We start from the raw sequence: 22,389 nt of genomic DNA, 5'->3' as shown, positions 1-22,389 counted from the left end.
ATAATTATTTTATTAAATGAATGTTAACTTTGTTTGTGTGTTGTGTTGTCCTGTGTTTACTTATCCCTTATGTCATTTTTAATGTTTAATTATCTGATCATTTTCAAATGTAAAAGGAATTCCCCTAGGGGTAATAAAGTATTGTCATTGTCATCATTGTCATTGTCATTGTCATTGTCATATCTCGTGCATTAGAATACTGGGAACTATTATATTTTAAATTATAAATTGAATGTAATTTGTTACTGTTTGTTGATACATGGTTGACGACTGATCTGTGAAGCGTTAATAACATAATAAAAATGATAAATAATAATAATAATATAAATGTATAAATGGTGATGTGTAACTATTCTCATATTAGAATTGGGACTATTCGCCACGATACTAACTACATGCACTACATCGCTGTTGTACCCGAGTAGTAACACGGACAGCATGAACGTTGATATCGATAGCAATTTCGATTTCAACGAACTCACCAATTTCTATATTACAAAAAAATATTAAAGATCAGCAACTTTAACAAACAAGACACTGAAAGTATATTTCAAAAATAAAATAATTCTACAAAATACCTGTATTAGTTGAAAGTGTGCGTGCTTGTAGATACATGCACACATTGAATTAGGAAAAATAGGATCTCAACTTAGATTCAACATAATCGTTAATAAATTTCTATAATAAAAAGAACATAATCTAAAATTTTGTAATATGTACCAAGTCACAAATTTAGAATGACAGTCACGAGAGAAACTGAGACAAAATACACGCATTACTTAATTTTTAATTGCAATATTATTTAAGTTTTCATATCGCCAAAAACAACCCAGTAAATGTGCGTATCTCCCGAAGCAGCACAGTTTCCGTCACCTCACTACAGATACGGCTTCCAGGATAATATATTCAGCAATTATTCACTACATCTTGTCCTGAGAACATTAATACGCTGGACGCTTTATGTACAGTTGCCATACTGCGTTCATGTATTCCAGTGATATACAGGATATTATCCAAACAGGTATAAAGATAATGGTGTATTTGACATACTTCGTGAATCTACATATCGCGGGGTATTGTGTGACGGGCACAGCTGGGACGTCGTTAATGACGGCGTTGGGACAAGCCACACCGGCACAGCGCCAGCCTGTTGTAGTTATGTATTGATCGGCGGCGTGTGCTGGTTGGTGTGTGATGTTAGAATAACCTGTTGGTAAAACATGGCACAAGCCTATTTTATATAATTCGAAATTTATTTCAAGTTTAAATGTTTCTGATAAGGAAATTAAAACGATTCCTTTATATTTGCAATTGGCGATAATTTCATAACGTAGCTAGTCACAAAAATTAGACTTACCCAAAATTGGAGAAAACATTTAATTTTGAAGAGCACCTGAGGCATTTAGAGTAGACACAAACCTGACTACGCCTGGTCGGAATATATGCGTGTTATATATATTTATATCTGTTGCTACAGGTCCGTAAACAGAACGCGTGAGACGTCACAGACAAAGTCTTTGAGTTGTCATGTAGAATAGATACACATACAAACGAGGAAGATTATACATGTCAGCTTGTTTATTTTGTTTTATTTAACTGATGAAGAAGCAGTTTCCCCGAAACGTCCCTCACAATGCAGAAGCTGACATCGATAAATGTTCACCTTTATTATAGAGAACTTCGAAATAGTTTTAACTCAGGTAATAATCTGGCGGAACATGAATGTCCATGTTTGATGCTGACTTCCCCGAAACAAAGAAGAAGTCGCCGCTAGAAAGTGATGGCGATGATGTTAGTATCAAAGTTTGCAGTGTTGACAGGACTGGTTCATGCGGGTAACGTTTCGATAACGTTTATAGATTGCGGGTAAACCCAGTTTTTCATGTGCATACTTTGACTTTCCAAAATTTCAGATTGTTATCTAAACACACTTGCTGGTCCCGCACCTGTAATTTGACTGTTTCCGTGTTGTTCCTAACATTGCGTTGTTGGCTATCTACAATAGGAAAACAATGTATATTGAAGTCATTAAACTGTTCACAGTTTTATTTATTTAAATTTAAATAAAATTTAGCATGCATTATCATTTCTCTCATTAGCTTGTAGTAATATTCTCGATAGAAGATTTTGGACAAGAAATATACGAATATTTTGGTGGGATGAAGACAGCGACTGTAATGGCTGGCTATCTGGTAACTACGAGGCATCCTGTACAAACTATCACATACTTGCTTAAAGAATACAAATAGAAGTTTAAGAGAATCAAATGCATTATTATCATGATGACCTTTGATGATATTTTTATCACATCAATGTTTACTATGGAATTGGGTCGAACGAATATTGAGTCTACAAAACCTCAGACAAATGTGAAAGTAAAAGTGTATTTTTTTATTACACAAACTTGTCTCCGTTGCCTGGTTATCCAAGAACATCCATTCGCCGAATCTTACACAAAATTAAAAAAGTATCAGAAATATAAAAAAAACCTAGCACCACTAGTTTGTATGTCACGTGTAATGACATTTGTGTCCACTGATAATCGAGACTAGTCCACGTTTAATATTTTACAAAGGAAAGGAAATTGAGATAGAAGTGTAAATTTTTCATGGGAAAATTTAAAAGTAACTTAAATATAGTTTAAACATGTTCTTATTCCATGTAAAAGTCCTGTCTGTTTTCACAAACATGATGTAAATATATACGTTTCCTATGTTGAAGATCATCTTGATTAAAGAGCTTTGAAATCCTTCCGTTCAGTTTCATTTAAAACATAAGGTCACCCATTCTGTTAGTAAAGAGATTATTTGAGGCAGACAACACCGACTAACTGCAGTGTTAACGGAAGAAGGCTTAGAAAACAGCCAACAATTGGTGGATACACATGCACTTCATGCAGCATACACCTGCCTGGATTAGAACGGGGAGTCTAGGAACAATGTACGCAGTAGTGCCTATAATTAAATATAAACTATCATTAAGCGGGGACGCACATGGAATCATAAACGCGATGTAAAACCTTTTAATCATCATAATAAAATTGATTTTGTAGGGTAAATGAATACCTTTATGATTTGACAATGGAGTTTTGAGTTGAATTGTAATTCAAGCGTTTATGTGCCGTTAACATGTTGGAAACATCACCAGTCTGTCAGCTGAGGCGGATTAATGTTGTACATCTTGTCCTCTCCTTCTGTACCTTTTGGAAAACACTGTTTAAAATTATCATGTTTATTCTAAGTAATGTTACAGCCTAATTACAAACAAACCACTCACGTCCCATATTTCCGAACAAAACATAGGTTTGATGTGTTTTGTTTAGATGAGTATGACTGTGATAACATCTTGAGCTGTAAACGGAAACAATAACATGAAAGTAAGGAACCATTGCTACTTTATTGCCAGTCGTTTACAGACACCAACAAACCACGTGTTAACGTAGAGAAAAACCGTAGGCGAAATACCAATAATATTTGAAAGAAACATTTTACATTTATTTCATTAGAGCTGTAAAAGTATTCTTTTATTGAAATACTCCGCTGAAAATAAGGAGAAATACTATTCCTTACTGAGATTTAATAAATTCACATTCAGAAACCGAAAGTAATTGTTTTTGGTTCATGTACACGATAAAGATTTATTCCGAAAAGACAAGATAAGTATTTGAATTAAATCTTTGATTATTAAAAATGACATGATTTTAATTTTGATTTCATAGAAATAACAACCCTTTGTCAACAACAAACCAAGTGAAAACAATATAGAAACATGAAACAGATTACTATAAGCATGTACTTCCTTTTGGAGAAAACCAACCATGTGTAATATCCGCACATCAGCTCCCAGTGAAATATAATCCAAGTATGAAACGTAAAACAAATGTCAACGATAATCCAACGTGTATCAATGCTGTCTGAATGTTATCCATTACAGGTAGAGACATTTTAATGCTGAAAAACACATACTGCACATTTCCTGAAATACGTGCACTGTATGCTCACCATTGTTTCAGAAACGATTATTTTAGAACTTTGAGAGCAAGTCAACGTAACCTTCCCGTTTCTTCTAAGGAATACTTGTGACAAGTCAACGTAACCTTCCCGTTGCTTCCAAGGAATACTTGTGACAAGTCAACGTCTTAATCATCACAGATACAATTATTATTTGCCGGGTTCGTAGAAAATATAATTGATTTCATATTAAACTTTTCAAAAGACGCTTAACCTGATTAGATTGTCACCACACCGTTTACATTTTACAACCGCACTTGCAAATAACAGCTAGTAGTTCTATATTTCTATTCGTCCCCGTTTGATTCATATTCACTGAATACTTCCTCGTCGTTGTTCACATTGCCCTCGTCGACGTTAGACTCACCAGTCGAATCTAGGCTGAAACCAGACTCGTGCCGACAAATCGCTGACGGCGGTTGCCGTCGCCCATAGTCGTTCACCGTTTGATTCCTGTAGATATTCAATTTTATATCATCCGGGCTCTTCCCGTTTACGACCTCTGTCATAAATGCTATATATGCTATAGCAAGACGCAACGTTTCAATTCTTGAAAGCCGCTTCTCGTAAGCAAAAGTGGGAACTCGTCTCCTCAGAGAATCAAAAGCTTCGTTAAGATTGAACATCCGGCGCCGCTCCCGAACGTTGGCCGCTCGGCGTTGAGCAACGGTCGGCAAACGACGTTTTCTTGAACGTACGTCGAGTTCACCTCCGTCGTTATCCTGTATGTAGCGAGTCCCGGAGTTGAGCTGTGAGTGCTGGACAGCGAGTGCCTGGTTCGGGACTACCAAACTGTGGTCCGTCCACACGTAGGCCTGGGGAACCAGGGGGTACGTGCTTGGAGAGTAGCCATTGACGGACAATTGTCCAATTCCGTCTTCTGTCCTGGTAGGAATCATGGCAGCGGCGTATGGGTAAATTTCCGTGTATATTGCCGGGGACGTCTCACGTTGACCCTCAACTGACGTCAGTAAATTGTCTCCGTAAAAGTAACTCATATTCGTTTAAACTCTCTCGTGTCACTCACGCCAAATATGTTCCGAGTTGGCGGCCATTATTGCTCAATAAAGACCCCGTTGGCTTCATTTGGTTCTGTCGCGCAGGGCGAGGGGTGCGCTTTATTTTGACACTTCTAGTCAGCAAGAGCAATTGATATAAAGCTATCGTTGATTAACGAGAAGACGACCGCGTTTAATAAAATTCTTGCAAATGTTCTCTGTGCTGCTGACTTTGCCGCCAAATGTTCTCTGTGCTGCTGACTTTGCCGCCAAATTGATAAGTTAAGACAATGGGCAGACGATCGAAGTTGAATACGCTGGGCGTCAAAATTCACAATTGGAATACGATTAACGGAAAATTAGTTTCTGAGGACCGTCCAAGGTTATTAATCTCCACCGTTTCTGTATCTAATTTAAACAAATTGCATCCCGTTCGTCTTCAAACTGGTCAAATGTCTTTGATTCTCTGACGCTTTCATGCCGCTTGTTATTCCACGACAATCCACGCTACCAGAACGTTCAATACGATAACGTAACACTCACATTCAGGGAAAGAGACAGTGTCCCGAGTTTTGCGAGAAACATCAGTAATGTTTCACAACAAATGTTTCCGTTGCCGTCCACGGCTGGATCTAGGCATCTGACAGTATGACAAGCATCATCTCACCAGGTTCTGTACCAAGTTGGCCTATGATGGTTCCGGAAGAACTTGCAGGCGAGTTTTGGAGACGGGGAACCACGGATGTCCTACGGTGTTAAGTGACAGAACATAAGTGAAAATCTGTTTGGTGCAGATGACAATTTATATACATATGGACTTGCCTCGGAAGCCGAAAGCTGTCGCCATACAAGTACGAAATACTAGGAGTTACACTAAGTGACAGCTTGGGCCGTTGGTGATGACAGACAACGGGTTTCACACTTTTCAAACTTCCCTTATCACAAAGGTTGGTCCATGTCCACTGGGGTCGTTCCTCCTTGTGTTCCTGTCCGTTCCTCCGTTCTCACATTCCGGGTTGTCGTTGGGTCCATGTGTCGTGGGATCCTCCCTGTCCATGTGTTCCTCCGTTCTCCTGTCCGTCGGATCCTCCTTTCCTTCGTTGGGATCCATGGTCCTGTGGTCGGGTCCGTACTGTGTTCCTTGTGTTCCTGTGTTCCTTCGTGGATCCATGTGGGTTGGGTCCATGGGTCGGATCCATCGTTCGTCCGTCAGATCCATATCCTTCGTTCCTCCACATCGTGGATCCTCCGTTGGGTCCATTCCGTGGGTCCATTTTGTGTTGTCCTTCCGGCTTCGTTCCATTCCGTGGATCCATGTTGGTCCATCCGTGTCCGCTGTGTTCCACTGTTCCGTTGGTCATTCCATGTGTTCTTATTCCTGGATCGTTGGTCCACTCGGATCCGTGGGTTGGGTCGTCCGCTGGTCTTTTCCGTTGGTTATTCGGTCGTTCGGTCCATCCGTTCGTCCATATTCCTTCGTGTCGGTCCATGTCCATCCGTTGGTTCCATTCCTTCCGATGGATCATTCCGTTCGTCCATTCCGTCGGTCCATGCCGTGGATCCATTTCGGCTTTCCATGCTTCGTTCCATGCTCACCACGTAGCTGTGTTCCTTCTCACCACGTAGATGGATCAATGTACTACACGTAAGTTGGGTCCACTCTTTCCACCGTAAGAATGAATCCATGTGTTCCTGGGGCTGAATCCATACTCACGTAAGCTGGGATTCCTCTTTCCACATGCGGTTCCTCCACATGCGATTCCTTCTTTCCATGCGTCGTTCCTGCTCCATAAGTTGGGTCCTTCCGTCAGATCCACCACATCCGGCTTCCACATGTTCCTTTCATGCTATGTTCCTTATGCATGTTCCTTACTCCTTCCGTTGGGTCCATGTTCCATATTCACTGTGTATTCCACTCTTCGTTCCATTTATCCATGCTGTGTTCCTTTTCCACATTCCTTTCCACATGCTGTATTTCCGTGGAATCCATGTCCTCTCACCTGGAATCCATTCCGTTGGTCCTCTTTGTGGGGCTGGTCCATGGGAATGGTCCATACTCTTCTTCATGTTCCGTTCCATGTTGGGGTCCTCTGTCCGTTGGGTCCTGTCAGTTCCTTGTGTGGGTCCATTCCTTCGGTCCGTCCTCCACCGTTGGGGTCCATTCCATTCCGTTCGTTCCTTCCATGTTCCGTTCCTTGTCTCTCCGTTGGGTTCATGTCGTTCGGGTCCATGTGTGGTCGGGTCAGTTCCTTTTCCTGTTGGGTTCCTTTTTCCATGTCCGGGTCGGTTCCATCTCATTTTCGGGTCAGTTCCACTCCGTGTTCCGGTCGGTCCATTCTCCTTCTTCCACCTGCATCCTTGTGGCTGGGCCACCCATCCACATTTGGGCAGACCCTCCTTCTTCCTTGTCCTGGGGCCTTCCATCCTTCCTGCCTGGGGCAGACCTCCATCCATGTCCTGTCCATCTTCCTGGGCGTCCATCCTGGGGCAGACCTCCATGTCCATGTCCATGCCTGGGCAGGTGTCCTTCCTGGGCAGACACTGTCCTTCCTCGTCCTTGTCCATTCCTGCGTTCCTGTGTGTCCATCTGTGGCCTTGTGCTTCCATCTGTGCATCTTGGGTTCCACCTTCCTGGGGTCGGCTGTGCTTCCATTCCATCCACCCTGTGCGTTCCTGTCCATCTTCCTTCCATCTTCCTGGTCCATCTGTCCTTCCATGTTTCCTGTGGCCATCCTTCGTTTCCTTGTGTGGGCAGACCTTGTCCTGGGGCTGGTTTCCATCCATGTGGGTGTCCATCCTGGGTTCCTTGGTTTCCTTCCACTGTGTTTCCTCCATGTCCATCCTGGGTGCCTTGTCCATTCCATCCATGGTCCGTCCATCTTGGCCATCCATCTGTCCATGTTCCTTGGTTCCTGTCCTGGGCCATGTGCATCCTTGGCCATCCATGCACTTCCCGCCATGGCCCCACCCCTGCATCTAGGCAGACACCCATCTGCACTTCTACCCCTCACCCCTATCCCTGCATCCAGGCAGACATCCAACTACACTTCCCGCCCTGGCCCCATCACTACATCTAGGCAGACACCCAATCGCACTTCCTCATCTGGCCCCATCCCTGCATCTAGGCAGACACCCAACTGCACTTCCCGCCATGGCCCCATCCCTGCATCTAGGCAGACACCCAACCGCACTTCCCGCCATGGCCCCATCCCTGCATCTAGGCAGACACTTAACGGCACTTCCCGCCATGGCCCCATCCCTGCATCTAGGCAGACACTGAACCGCACTTCCCGCCATGGCACCATCCCTACATCTAGGCTGACGTCCAACTGCACTTCCCGCCCTGGCCCTATGGCTGCATCTAGGCAGACACCCAACTGCACTTCCTCCACTTGCCCGTATCCCTGCATCAAGGCAGACCCCCAACCGCACTTCCCACCATGGCCCCGTACCTGCATCTAGGCGGACACCCAACCCCACTTCCTCATCTGGCCCCATGCCTGCCTCTAGGCAGATACCCAACTGCATTTCTTCCCCTCCCTCCCATCCCTACAGATAGGCAGACACCCAACTGCACTTCCTCCACTGGCCCGTATCCCTGCATCAAGGCAGACCCCCAACCGCACTTCCCGCCCTGGCCCCGTACCTGCATCTAGGCTGACACCCAACCCCACTTCCTAATCTGTACCCATCCCTGCCTCTAGGCAGACACCCAACTGCATTTCTTCCCCTCCCTCCCATCCCTACAGATAGGCAGACACCCAACTGCACTTTCTCCACTGGCCCGTATCCCTGCCTCTAGGCAGACACCCAACTGCATTTCTTCCCCTCCCTCCCATCCCTGCATCTAGGCAGACCCCCAACTGCACTTCCTCTGCTACCATGACATGAAGAGTCTGCCGATGAGGAAATGACGTCACTGCACACCTGTTGAAAGTTACAATAAATCCCCGAGTGCCGCCTCCCCTCCCATACAGCAGAGCCACCCCAGAGCGTGTTTCTGTGACCCGATACAGGTAGCGGAGAGGGCAATTAAGTGGTTTCCAGCCCGGCCCACCTGCATGGAGTAAGGACCCCGTCTCAGGTAGCATGCTCCTGCAGGTCCTGAAGCTACGAGCTCTGCAGCCATATTGTCCAGTTATGCTCTGTTTCCTGCAACACCTTCTGTTCCTATCGGCAATCATCGTTTTGGTAACTCGGTGTCACGGGTGTCCTGTTTGGAACGGACTTGATTACGCTAAGCGACGGCTAGGGATCCGTAACCACTTGTCCTTGAGTACAGGTAAATGATAGGTCGTTTAGGGACAGCACAAACTCGGCCAATTACGAGGGCAGACGCTCAAAAGACGGGTACAGTATGTTCCGATTGATCATAAGCGTTTTAAGTATAGGTTATAATGGTTCTGGCGCTGCTAGGACAGATCTGGCTTCACGTGCCGCCGCCAACACGCGCCGTGATGGATCGTCTTGGAGAGACGCTGAAAGGAAAATTGCAGTATTTGAGGCTATAATTACAGAGGGCAACACTCTGGTTTTGATATTGCGTTTATTTCAGTATAATTATTCTATCAATCTGTTCAATTAACCATTTTAGTCTGACGCATCGTAAAACCATGCCACGACATTTTTTCGAGATGTTTGACAACTTCTTCAGTGAACGTGAGGTGTGGACCCTTTTCAACCGCAACGCTGTAAATCTGTATAGGCGTGCTGGTAACATACAAGGTGCTATCAAAGTCTATACAAAGAGGGGTGGGGTAGTGGAGAGTGTTATGGTGGTGGTGCGGGGTGGATCGTGGTTGCGTGTGGTGATGCGGGGTGGAGTGTGTTTGGGTTGTGGAGCACGGCGGCGCGGTGTGGAGCATGGTGGCGTGTGGTGATGCGGGGTGGAGTGTGTTTGGGTAGTGGAGCATGGCGGCGCGGGGGTGGAGTGTGGTGGCGTGTGGTGATGCGGGGTGGAGTGTGTTTGGGTAGTGGAGCATGGTGGCGCGGAGTGGCGTGTGGTGATGCGGGGTGGAGCGTGTTCGGGTTTTGGAGCATGGTGGCGCGGGGTGGAGTGTGGTGGCGTGTGGTGATGCGGGGTGGAGTGTGTTTGGGTAGTGGACCATGGTGGTGCGGGGTGGATCGTGGTTGCGTGTGGTGATGCGGGGTGGACTGTGTTTGGGTAGTGGAGCATGGTGGTGCGGGGTGGAGCGTGGTGGCGTGTGGTGATGCGGGGTGGAGTGTGTTTGGGTTGTGGAGCATGGTGGCGCGGAGTGGAGCATGGTGGCGTGTGGTGATGCGGGGTGGACTGTGTTTGGGTTTGTGGAGCATGTTGGTGCGGGGTGGAGCGTGGTGGCGTGTGGTGATGCGGGGTGGAGTGTGTTTGGGTTGTGGAGCATGTTGGCGCGGAGTGGAGCATGGTGGCGTGTGGTGATGCGGGGTGGACTGTGTTTGGGTTTGTGGAGCATGTTGGTGCGGGGTGGAGCGTGGTGGCGTGTGGTGATGCGGGGTGGAGTGTGTTTGGGTTGTGGAGCATGGTGGCGCGGAGCGGAGCATGGTGGCGTGTGGTGATGCGGGGTGGACTGTGTTTGGGTTTGTGGAGCATGGTGGCGCGGGTTGGAGCGTGGTTGCGTGTGGTGATGCGGGGTGGAGTGTGTTTGGGTTGTGGAGCATGGTGGCGCGAGGTGGATTGTGGTGGGGTGGCGCGGTGTGCCGCGGGGTGGAGGCGCGTGGTGGCGTGGTGGCGTGTGGTGATGGGGGGTGGAGTGTGTTTGGGTTGTGGAGCAAGGCGGCGTGGGGTGGAGCATGGTGGCGCGGGGTGGAGCGTGGTGGCGTGTGGTGATGCGGGGTGGAGTGTGTTTGGGTTGTGGAGCATGGTGGCGCGGGGTGGAGCGTGGTGGCGTGTGGTGATGCGGGGTGGAGTGTGTTCGGGTTGTGGAGCATGGTGGCGCGGAGTGGAGCGTGTGGCGTGTGGCGTGTGGAGATGCGGGGTGGACTATGTTCTGGTTGTGGAGCATGGTGGCGCTTGGTGGCGTGTGGTGGTGCGGGGTGGACTGTGTTTGGGTTGTTGAGCATGGTGGCGCGGGGTGGAGCATGGTGGCGTGTGGTGATGCGGGATGGAGTGTGTTCGGGTTGTGGAGCATGGTGGCGAGGGGTGGAGCGTGGTGGCGTGTGGTGATGGGGGGTGGACTGTGTTCGGGTTGTGGAGCATGGTGGCGCGGGGTGGAGCGTGGTGGCGTGTGGTGATGCGGGATGGACTGTGTTTGGGTTGTGGAGCATGTTGGCGCGGAGTGGAGCGTGGTGGCGTGTGGTGATGCGGGGTGGAGTGTGTTTGGGTTTGTGGAGCATGTTGGTGCGGGGTGGAGCGTGGTGGCGTGTGGTGATGCGGGGTGGAGTGTGTTTGGGTTGTGGAGCATGGTGGCGCGGAGTGGAGCATGGTGGCGTGTGGTGATGCGGGGTGGACTGTGTTTGGGTTTGTGGAGCATGGTGGCGCGGGTTGGAGCGTGGTTGCGTGTGCTGATGCGGGGTGGAGTGTGTTTGGGTTGTGGAGCATGGTGGCACGGAGTGGAGCGTGGTGATTCGAGGTGGACTGTGTTTGGGTTGTGGAGAATGGTGGCGTGGAGTGGAGCATGGTGGCGTGTGGTGATGCGGGGTGGAGTGTGTTTGGGTTGTGGAGCATGGTGGCGCGGAGTGGAGCATGGTGGCGTGTGGTGATGCGGGGTGGACTGTGTTTGGGTTTGTGGAGCATGGTGGCGCGGGTTGGAGCGTGGTTGCGTGTGGTGATGCGGGGTGGAGTGTGTTTGGGTTGTGGAGCATGGTGGCGCGAGGTGGATTGTGGTGGGGTGGCGCGGGGTGATGCGGGGTGGACTGTGTTTGGGTTTGTGGAGCATGGTGGCGCGGGTTGGAGCGTGGTTGCGTGTGGTGATGTTGGGTGGAGTATGTTTGGGTTGTGGAGCATGGTGGCGCGAGGTGGATTGTGGTGGGGTGGCGCGGGGTGCCGCGGGGTGGAGCGTGGTGGCGTGTGGTGATGCTGGGTGGAGTGTGTTTGGGTTGTGGAGCAAGGCGGGTGGGGTGGAGCATGGTGGCGCGGGGCACTCGTCACAGATTAACTAGATCTATGGATTCTGTAATGTGGCACTTGTCACAGATTAACTAGATCTATGGATTCTGTAATGTGGCACTTGTCACAGATTGACTAGATCTACGGATTCTGTAATGTGGCACTTGTCACAGATTGACTAGATCTACGGATTCTGTAATGTGGCACTTGTCGCAGATTGACTAGATCTACGGATTCTGTAATGTGGCACTTGTCACAGATTGACTAGATCTACGGATTCTGTAATGTGGCACTTGTCACAGATTGACTAGATCTACGGATTCTGTAATGTGGCACTTGTCACAGATTGACTAGATCTACGGATTCTGTAATGTGGCACTTGTCACAGATTGACTAGATCTACGGATTCTGTAATGTGGCACTTGTCACAGATTGACTAGATCTATGGATTCTGTAATGTGGCACTTGTCACAGATTGACTAGATCTACGGATTCTGTAATGTGGCACTTGTCACAGATTGACTAGATCTACGGATTCTGTAATGTGGCACTTGTCGCAGATTGACTAGATCTACGGATTCTGTAATGTGGCACTTGTCACAGATTGACTAGATCTACGGATTCTGTAATGTGGCACTTGTCACAGATTGACTAGATCTACGGATTCTGTAATGTGGCACTTGTCACAGATTGACTAGATCTACGGATTCTGTAATGTGACACTTGTCACAGATTGACTAGATCTACGGATTCTGTAATGTGACACTTGTCACAGATTAACTAGATCTACGGATTCTGTAATGTGGCACTTGTCACAGATTGACTAGATCTACGGATTCTGTAATGTGGCAGATACACATATATGGATACATCTGAAATAAACCCTCTCTTGTTTGTCGCAATGTCGTGAATATATATGACTTCCTCGTTTAAACAATGTCGAGTATTTAGTGAAATCTCTCCTGTTTGAATTTCAGGTAATTGTATACGATCCACGGGAAGAAAAAGGGCACAGGTGCTTGAAATTATAATACTAAGTATTTCCATATGCATCAATAAACCTGGCGTCCGCCCGCACATGTTCCGTGGGGGTGAGAGAGACACTGTTTCTGATGTTGAACTGAGATTGAGACGACAATGTGGAGCCCGTGTTTCTGGTGTGCGAGGTGACCTCTGACCGTGAAGTGCTGTTCTGTCGCAGTCTTACACTACACACAAAAAATATCACATTGAACATTCTCCTGGAATATCCGGCTCAAGTAAAGGTGCCTCATTCCAGGTGTGAGGTCACATTCAGGCAGGTGTGATTGCATCCCTAACTTCCTCCAAAGACAGAGTTAAGTGCGTGTATTCAATTTACAGTCGAATGTTTCAGCTAAACCATTAACTGCTCATGCGTTTCATCAAACGTTTTTTTTGTAATCTTAAGAAAGAGCATTATCATTTTCTACTTCCTTGCAGTGTTTAGTGGTTAAAGAATGACGAGCCTTGTAAACATATATTATCTAAAACAAACAGGAAAGTACTTGAAGCAAGTGAGGGGTTGCATTAAAAATCTTAATAAACGTTTACTTATATTTACCTTTGGGAAATTGTAAACCAGTTCCTCGCATTTTAAGCGAGTACATTAGTGTACCGTGTATGTGCATGACATAACGTCTCACCCGTGCATGACATAACGTCTCACCCGTGCATGACATAACGTCTCACCCGTGCATGACATAACGTCTCACCCTCACTGCGCTGTGTCGCTGTTGTGTTCTCGGACCTGTTTAAAATGTTCACTTCACGCTCACTGTTCATGAAATGGGCGGGGCGGTGGGGTAGCCTAATGGTTAAAGCGTTGGCTCGTCAGGCCGAAGACCCGGGTTCGAATCCCCACATGGGCACAATGTGTGAAGCCCATTTCTGGTGTCCCCCGCCGTAATGTTGCTGGAATATTGCTAAAAGCGGCGTAAAACCAAACTCAGTCAGTCAGTCAGTCATGAAGTGGGCGGAGAAAAGAGAACAACCTCTTCGATCCATAAGTTGTGAAACCTCCAGTCTACCCGTGGCGTGGTTTCATCTGTGTCCTTCTGTGAGGACATGTGAAACCTCCAGTATGAAGATAAAATTCAAGGAAGAGTCGTATGACGCGCTTTGAAATCTTTGCACACAAAACATGCCCGGTTGTACCTAAATATGTAGGATTTATTATCGAGATAAAAAGTGTCTGATGTAAAGTGTCTGATGTAAAGTGTCTGATGTAAAGTGTCTGATGTAAAGCCGAAAGATGAAAGACGGTGCAGCAAATGAAGAAGCAGTGGTAAGTATTCGGTATGATAAGACCAGCCGGAGTAACCTTGGGTGTGACGTGTGACGGCGCTGTTAGTGGCCTGCCGCGTGTGCTGCCCCTCTTCTGTAAGTATTCGGTATGATAAGACCAGCCGGAGTAACCTTGGGTGTGACGTGTGACGGCGCTGTTAGTGGCCTGCCGCGTGTGCTGCCCCTCTCCTGTAAGTATTCGGTATGATAAGACCAGCCGGAGTAACCTTGGGTGTGACGTGTGACGGCGCTGTTAGTGGCCTGCCGCGTGTGCTGCCCCTCTCCTGTAAGTATTCGGTATGATAAGACCAGCCGGAGTAACCTTGGGTGTGACGAGTGACGGCGCTGTTAGTGGCCTGCCGCGTGTGCTGCCCCTCTTCTGTAAGTATTCGGTATGATAAGACCAGCCGGAGTAACCTTGGGTGTGTGACGTGTGACGGCGCTGTTAGTGGCCTGCCGCGTGTGCTGCCCCTCTTCTGTAAGTATTCGGTATGATAAGACCAGCCGGAGTAACCTTGGGTGTGACGTGTGACGGCGCTGTTAGTGGCCTGCCGCGTGTGCTGCCCCTCTTCTGTAAGTATTCGGTATGATAAGACCAGCCGGAGTAACCTTGGGTGTGACGTGTGACGGCGCTGTTAGTGGCCTGCCGCGTGTGCTGCCCCTCTTCTGTAAGTATTCGGTATGATAAGACCAGCCGGAGTAACCTTGGGTGTGACGTGTGACGGCGCTGTTAGTGGCCTGCCGCGTGTGCTGCTGCCCTCTCTGTAAGTATTCGGTATGATAAGACCAGCCGGAGTAACCTTGGGTGTGACGTGTGACGGCGCTGTTAGTGGCCTGCCGCGTGCTGCCCCTCTTCTGTAAGTATTCGGTATGATAAGACCAGCCGGAGTAACCTTGGGTGTGACGTGTGACGGCGCTGTTAGTGGCCTGCCGCGTGTGCTGCCCCTCTTCTGTAAGTATTCGGTATGATAAGACCAGCCGGAGTAACCTTGGGTGTGACGTGACGGCGCTGTTAGTGGCCTGCCGGCGCTGTTAGTGGCCTGCCCCTCTTCTGTAAGTATTCGGTATGATAAGACCAGCCGGAGTAACCTTGGGTGTGACGTGTGACGGCGCTGTTAGTGGCCTGCCGCGTGTGCTGCCCCTCTCCTGTAAGTATTCGGTATGATAAGACCAGCCGGAGTAACCTTGGGTGTGACGTGTGACGGCGCTGTTAGTGGCCTGCCGCGTGTGCTGCCCCTCTTCTGTAAGTATTCGGTATGATAAGACCAGCCGGAGTAACCTTGGGTGTGACGTGTCACGGCGCCGCATGTGCTGCCCCTCTTCCGTAATAGGATCCCGGGACTCGCGCGTCGCCACAGGATATCGGACAACACTATTTTACTCAATGAGCCATTTGGAAAATACTGTTTTCAAACAGCTCATATTTTTGTGATTGTATCACTCATGGACACGCCATGTTGCCAGAACACATGTACATCTCTTCATGCCGGATGCAGCTATGAGTATTTTTTCATTTTTCGGGTTGTTGTTTTCAAATGTAAGCGCCAACGAGCCATTTTTAAAACTACACTTTCTAAAATGTAAAATTAATTTTGATTTGATGAATGCTTCGTATTGTCAGGAGCCGGACAATACTGTCAACCAGTTTCTCTCACTGGCGCCACCGAGTGTGTTGGTTCATTGTGATCCTTGCATGAGTGTTTTATACGGGGTACTTTGTTGATACATATACTGTGTTATCCCCAACAATATGTCCAGAAGGATAATATTTACCTAAGAAAAGAGAAGGCGGTAATAGGCAGCGGACAAGCACTCAGTTTGTTAGGACTTAATGGTGTAACTGTAATCCGATACCGCTTGGGGCGCCTCTTGTCTACCGCTACTTGCAATCTTTGAAATCGACACCAACATACATTTGCTTTTTATGACCAGGAAGATGAATATGGTATCCCGTCACACGCTACCGGACTCTTTTTTATCCAGTGTCTCCTTGAAATAGGAGATGCTGAATTAAGCAGACATGCAGGAAGCCAGGATGTTCCCCCAGAAGAGCTTTTTGGGTGTGATTCTGTACGGGATCATTAATGGGCTATGTTGATAATTTAAACCTGTGTTTACGTTTACGAGAGCTTGCAGTCATGAGTGTGTTAGTGAGTACTTTGGTACGCTTCCACTAACACACACAGGCACGTTTACATTAGAAGTAGAAGTACTCTTACGTTTCTAAAGTCACAAGAAATCCGCCAGGATGACTTGAAGAGGAACTACATCATCTTACAAAATTCATGTAAATAGATAGAAACTCTTCCAAAGTCCCAGATCCCAGGTACAAGTTGGCTTCAGCAAGCCATGTCTGTCGTAGGAGGAATCACGCCGAGCTCTCCTGGAAAGTGCCCATCCTCACGGATTTCACCAAAGGGCCGGTGCGCCCTCTCGTCGCGGGGATGTAAGTGACAAACTGTGGAAAGCGGCGTCACACATTCACTCACTCACTCTTTCAATGGGCTCCCTGACAAACAACTAAAGAGCTGTTATCCCCCTCCAACATGCATTAACCTCCAACATCCGCCTCGACAACATTGATCTCTCCGACGTGTGCTTCAGACGTGACGTACACAGAATATCCAAACTCTTTCCTTCCTGACCTTGACCCCTTGTATTGAAACATGTCTGTCCTGGGTCGGTGTAACATGGTAGCAAAGCGCCAGCCTTCTCCACCGATGTAACACTGGCGCGGATCTGCGAATGTGATTGCAAAAAAAACAACCCTTATGCATCTATTTTCTCCACGTGTGATAAGTGCCGTGTCCATGGTATATAACTAGGCTTCCTAGTGTCAACATCTCTCACAACAATAACATATTGTTAGCGTGCTTGGGGGCTAGGACAGCTGATGGGAGGCCCAACAACTATTCCGTCCGTTACACCACGTATAATTATTATTTTTGAGAAATGATTTTCTTTTTATATCGGTGCACGTTCGTATTTTTAAACCCCTTATCCCCGCAGATCACGCATGCCTTTGATAAGAGAAAATAAAACACATTTACGAAAAACTTTCTTGCACTTAAGATAAATCCGTAGTGGAAATAGATGAAAACCCAGTAAATACTGACATCATATAAAGGGCTTATTGAGGCACTGGGCTGGCGGCGGGACCCAGCAACACGTGGAAGCAAAGAGCGAGATTCTTGGAGAACTTGTTTTCAAGGAACGTTGATCACAACAATGGCATCATCAAGCATGCGTTACTTACAACATTATAAGATGTCACCCATATAAACATAAAACGGGGATATTTTATTGAAATGGCTTACACTTTCTACTAAAGACATTAGTATAACGCCCACGTTTTGATGGTATAAATACTGCAATAACACGTCTTAGAATGAACACATTATAAACATTCCTTATACCTACAATAACACCAATATATCACATGGACACGGAAAACTGTATGTGCTTGTATGTTTCAGGATTCACTAAGTGATGTATCATGATTCACTGCTGCAGGTGTCAAGATTCACTATTAAATGTGTCAATATTCACTATTAACGTGTCAAGATTCACTATTAAATGTATTAAGATTCAATATTTAATGTGTTAAGATTCACTATTTAATGTGTTAAGGTTCAGTATTTAATGTGTCAAGATTCACTATTTAATGTGTTAAGATTCACTATTTGATTCGTGAAGATTCACTATTGAATGTGTCAAGATCCACTATTAATGTGTCAAGATTCACTATTTAATGTGTCTAGATTCACTATCTGATGTGTCAAGATTCACTATTTAATGTGTCAAGAGTCACTATTTAATGTGTTAAGATTCACTATTTAATGTGTCAAGATCCACTATTTAACGTGTCGAGATTCACTATTAATATGTCAAGATTCACTATTTTGATGGTTTGATACATAGAAGTACATGGATTTGATACTTACGCTGGCTACAGAAAGGCGTCAGTATGAATTATGAGAGCTTTAGTATTTTCTTCTCTGCAATTGAACAACTGCACCGAGAAACTCTAATACCAAAAGAAACAAAGTTAATAAACATCAGAATACATTGTGCCTCATGTGGGAGTGGTTTTTTAAACACTTAGAATGGCTTCATATCCAACCACTTGAGAGGCACGTGGTGATCTTCTAATTGGCCTGATTTATTACTGATGAGGGGGATATCACCAATTGTTATCAATTAGCTTTAATTGATTTTCCCCTAAGAATAATGGTGAACTTGGGCAGGAATCCTGGGACCTCCGTTGATTCGGTGCTAGCAAAGCGTTTACAAAACCCCCAATATTGAAAACCATTCATTATAGAAAATTCATTTTTTGCTCAGAAATATAGAAAATTAAGACTGTTTGTAGTTTTCTCAGATGTCAAACTTTGGTCGTCTCGTCACAACACCAGTAGTATAGATTCTTGCATCATTAAGTCAGGGTCCTTTCAACGAACCTACGCCAAATTTAAGCAGATTCGATCCTTCTATATGTCATTGAAAGTATTTGAGAGGGCCACGTTTATCCCAGAATACCCAGCAGGGTCTCAAAACCCCTAAACGTCGCTGAGACCAGCCTTTTTACTTTCCGTTTCTGTATTGCAAGATTGACTCGCACGCGTGTTTAAAAAAATAATGTCCTCTGATTGGCTGCTTTTTAATGGCGCCCGGCATGCACGTGCCGCACAGGCGCACTGCTCGCTTCGCTTAACCGCATCCGGCTTGGGGAAGCCGCTTAGCGATTTCTTACCCACAAGGCTCCATCGGCCTGCGTGATGTCGCGCCTTGTTGAGGCGCAGAGTGCGATTTATTTTGTGATGACATGAAAATCATACTTGTCAAAGACCGCAAGCAAATGTCGTTTAACCAAATGATGACAGTAACTAGTGGTGTGATACACCAGAACGTATTTAGCCACTCGAGTTGAAATTTTTTGAAAAAGTAAGAGAAATAGCCATTGCAGACATTTGTGATTTCTGATGCCACGGCGGTGCATGTATGTTTTGGTGGAGTTGATAAGCCTTTGGTGTTCCTGTCGAAAGTGTAAATATTTACGAGGCTTGAAAAGGCCCTAGTTTATGCACGTGCGATAAAAACAACCATGTGTTAAAACCGTTTATAATTGATTTATTAAAATAGCTGAGGTGTTATTTGTCACAGTTAGGATTGTGTAAGTGTATTTGGCTGATACATCCGGGTGATACAATGTGTTAGTGTATCTGGCTGATACATCCGGGTGATACAATGTGTTAGTGTATCTGACTGATACATCCAGGTGATACAATGTGTTAGTGTCTCCAGCTAATACATCCGGGTGATACAATGTGCTAGTGTATCTGGCTGATACATCCGGGTGATACAATGTGTTAGTGTATCTGGCTGATACATCCAGGTGATACAATGTGTTAGTGTATCTGGTTGATACATCCGGGTGATACAATGTGTTAGTGTATCTGGCTGATGCATCAGGGTGATACAATGTGTTAGTGTATCTGACTGATACATCCGGGTGATACAATGTGTTAATGTATCTGGCTGATACATCCAGGTGATACAATGTGTTAGTGTATCTGGCTGATACATCCGGGTGATACAATGTGTTAGTGTATCTGGCTGATTCATCCGGGTGATACAAGTATCTGGCTGATAGATCAGGGTGATACAATGTGTTAGTGTATCTGGCTGATGCATCCTGGTGATACAATGTGTTAGATGGTCGTATTGCTGTGTCGACAGCATAAGGCTGGCTTTGCCCACCATAACCATAGATGGCGCTGTTGTTTGAAACCACGCACCTATAACAGATTGTACGCATTTCCTGGTCCTTGACGTTTCCCGTCTTATTTGAAGAACATTTCCCTTTCAAGCTAAAATTTTAACTTAATTAATATTGCTGGCAAAATAATTTCATTGAGCTGATACATTCCATGCAACGAAACCGGGGACGGAGACAGGGAGTCAGAGGCACAGGGCGTTGTTGGGAGGAGAGGGAGGGGAGGGAGGGGAGGTTAGGCATAGACGGAGCCAGAGAGGTGTGTGTGTAGTGGTACAGGGGAAACCCCCATCCGTAACTACTCGCCTCTTTCCGTGACCTACAAGAAGACTCGTACCCCTATCGTTCGCCATTATTACCAAGAATCGTGGCAGACCAATCAAATCGCGCGTAGTAAAACGCATTTCGAAGCATGAAAATGGCGGCACCAACTTCGCTGAACTATGCAAAGCACAATTTAAACATAAACTTTGAGCTAAAGGATCAGCAACTTAAAGTCCTGAAACATATTTACAAAGGGAATGACTGTATTGCTGTTTTGCCCACGGGATGTAGGATATTCCAGGAGCTATGTTTGGAAATGTAGAGTTATCTTTCCTTGGTAATAGTACTAGACTATTTTCATCTCCATGCCCGTGTGCGCTTAGACAGGGCCCAGTCGTATACATGGCCACGAAAGGGGTACGAGACGCCATCCCACAAAACATTTCACAGGACCGAGACCAGGAGACCCAGGACACACAGTGAGACCAGGACAGGACCAGGAAGGACAAAGACCAGGACCACAGACCAAGGACAGGACCAACCAGGAGCCAGACCAGGACAAGGACCACATGGAAGGACAGACCAGTGGATGAAAGACAACAGTGGCCAGGACCAAGACCCAGGAAAAATGACAGACCAGGGACATGGACAGTGACCAGTGACAGCCCAGTGGACAGGACCAGTGACCAAGGACACAGGTGGAAGGACACAGGACAGGACACCAGGACAGGACCAGACCCAGAGCCACAGACCAGGAAGGACCACACCGACCCAGACCAGGACAGGACAGACCACAGACAGGACCAGGCACCAGGAGGCACAGGAGGACCAGGACCAGGAATGACCACAGGAAACATGGACCACTGACAGGACCAGCACACAAGAACAGACAAGGAGTGGACACAGAGGACCAGGAAGGACACAGACCAGGACAACCCCAGGACAGCAGTGACACATGCATGACAGATGGAAGGACATGGATGGAACAAGGAGGAAAGGACCAAGGACCCAAGAATGGACATGGACAACCCCCAGGCTGACCAAGACCAAGGACCACACCAGACCACCACTGGAGGACAGACCAAGGACCACCCAGGACCGAGGACACACACAGCACCACACACGAGAATCACAAGGACCAGTGACCAAGGACAGACACAAGGACACGGACAGAGAATGACCAAGACTGACACAAAGACAACCCAGGCCAGAATCACACACCAGTGGACAGACAAGGACAGACCAAGGAACGACAGACAGTGAAGGACCAAAAGGAAAGGAGGTGAGGAAAGGACCCAGAGGACAAAGACCAAGGACACAGACAGACCCAGGAAAGGACAGACACGGTGACAGAGTACTGACACAAGGAAGACCAGTGAATAGAAAAACAAGGAATAGGACAGACAAGGAATGACAGTGGTGGACAAAGGACAGTGAAAGATAACAGGAAGGACACAGGAACAGTATAGAATACAGTAGTAGACAGTATAATGGAGAAAAATATGGAAAGGACAGACTGAAGGAAAGAAAAGAAGGACCAGGAAAGAAGAAAGGAAGGAATGGATGGAGTGAAAGACAGTATGGACAGGAGAGGGACATGGACAGGGATAGTGGAATAGGAAAGGATCAGAGTAGTGAAGGAGTGGATCAGGGACAGGAAGACAGTGGAAGGAGGAATGGACAGTGGATATATGGGAAGGAGGACTCGAGAAAGAAGGACCCAGGAAGACAGGGTGGACATGGAATGGACGACCCAGGACAGAACAAGGACCAACAGGACAACCCCAGGCAACGGACAGACCAGGACAGACCACAACGAAAAGACCAGGCACACAGAAACAGGCACTGAAGGACCAAGACCAAGGAAGACCAGGAAGGACAAAGACCAGTGGACAGACCAGTGGCACAGTGGACCAGGAAGGACAGAGGAAAATGGAAGGAATGGACACATGGACATGGACCCAGACCAGGACAACGGACAAGACCACAGTGGAC

General features: G+C 46.8%; 2 protein-coding genes across 2 annotated transcripts; both read right to left on the bottom strand.

Moving 5' to 3' along the window:
* Positions 1–3,382: 3,382 nt before the first annotated feature.
* Positions 3,383–5,855, bottom strand: LOC124263138 (pancreas transcription factor 1 subunit alpha-like). Its single transcript, XM_046697696.1, has one exon. It carries the CDS (start codon positions 5,006–5,008, stop codon positions 4,298–4,300), a length of 711 nt encoding a protein of 236 aa, XP_046553652.1. The 5' UTR covers positions 5,009–5,855; the 3' UTR covers positions 3,383–4,297.
* A 3,923-nt stretch (positions 5,856–9,778) lies between these two features.
* On the bottom strand, positions 9,779–12,070 carry LOC124263140 (extensin-like). Its single transcript, XM_046697697.1, has one exon. The coding sequence runs from the start codon at positions 12,068–12,070 to the stop codon at positions 9,779–9,781; it is 2,292 nt and encodes a 763-aa protein (XP_046553653.1).
* Positions 12,071–22,389: the final 10,319 nt, after the last annotated feature.

The sequence above is a fragment of the Haliotis rubra genome, unplaced genomic scaffold (assembly GCF_003918875.1).
Source record: "Haliotis rubra isolate DU_JTF1 unplaced genomic scaffold, ASM391887v1 Scf869, whole genome shotgun sequence".
Lineage (NCBI taxonomy): Eukaryota > Metazoa > Mollusca > Gastropoda > Lepetellida > Haliotidae > Haliotis > Haliotis rubra.
This window is presented reverse-complemented; position numbering and strand designations above follow the sequence as displayed.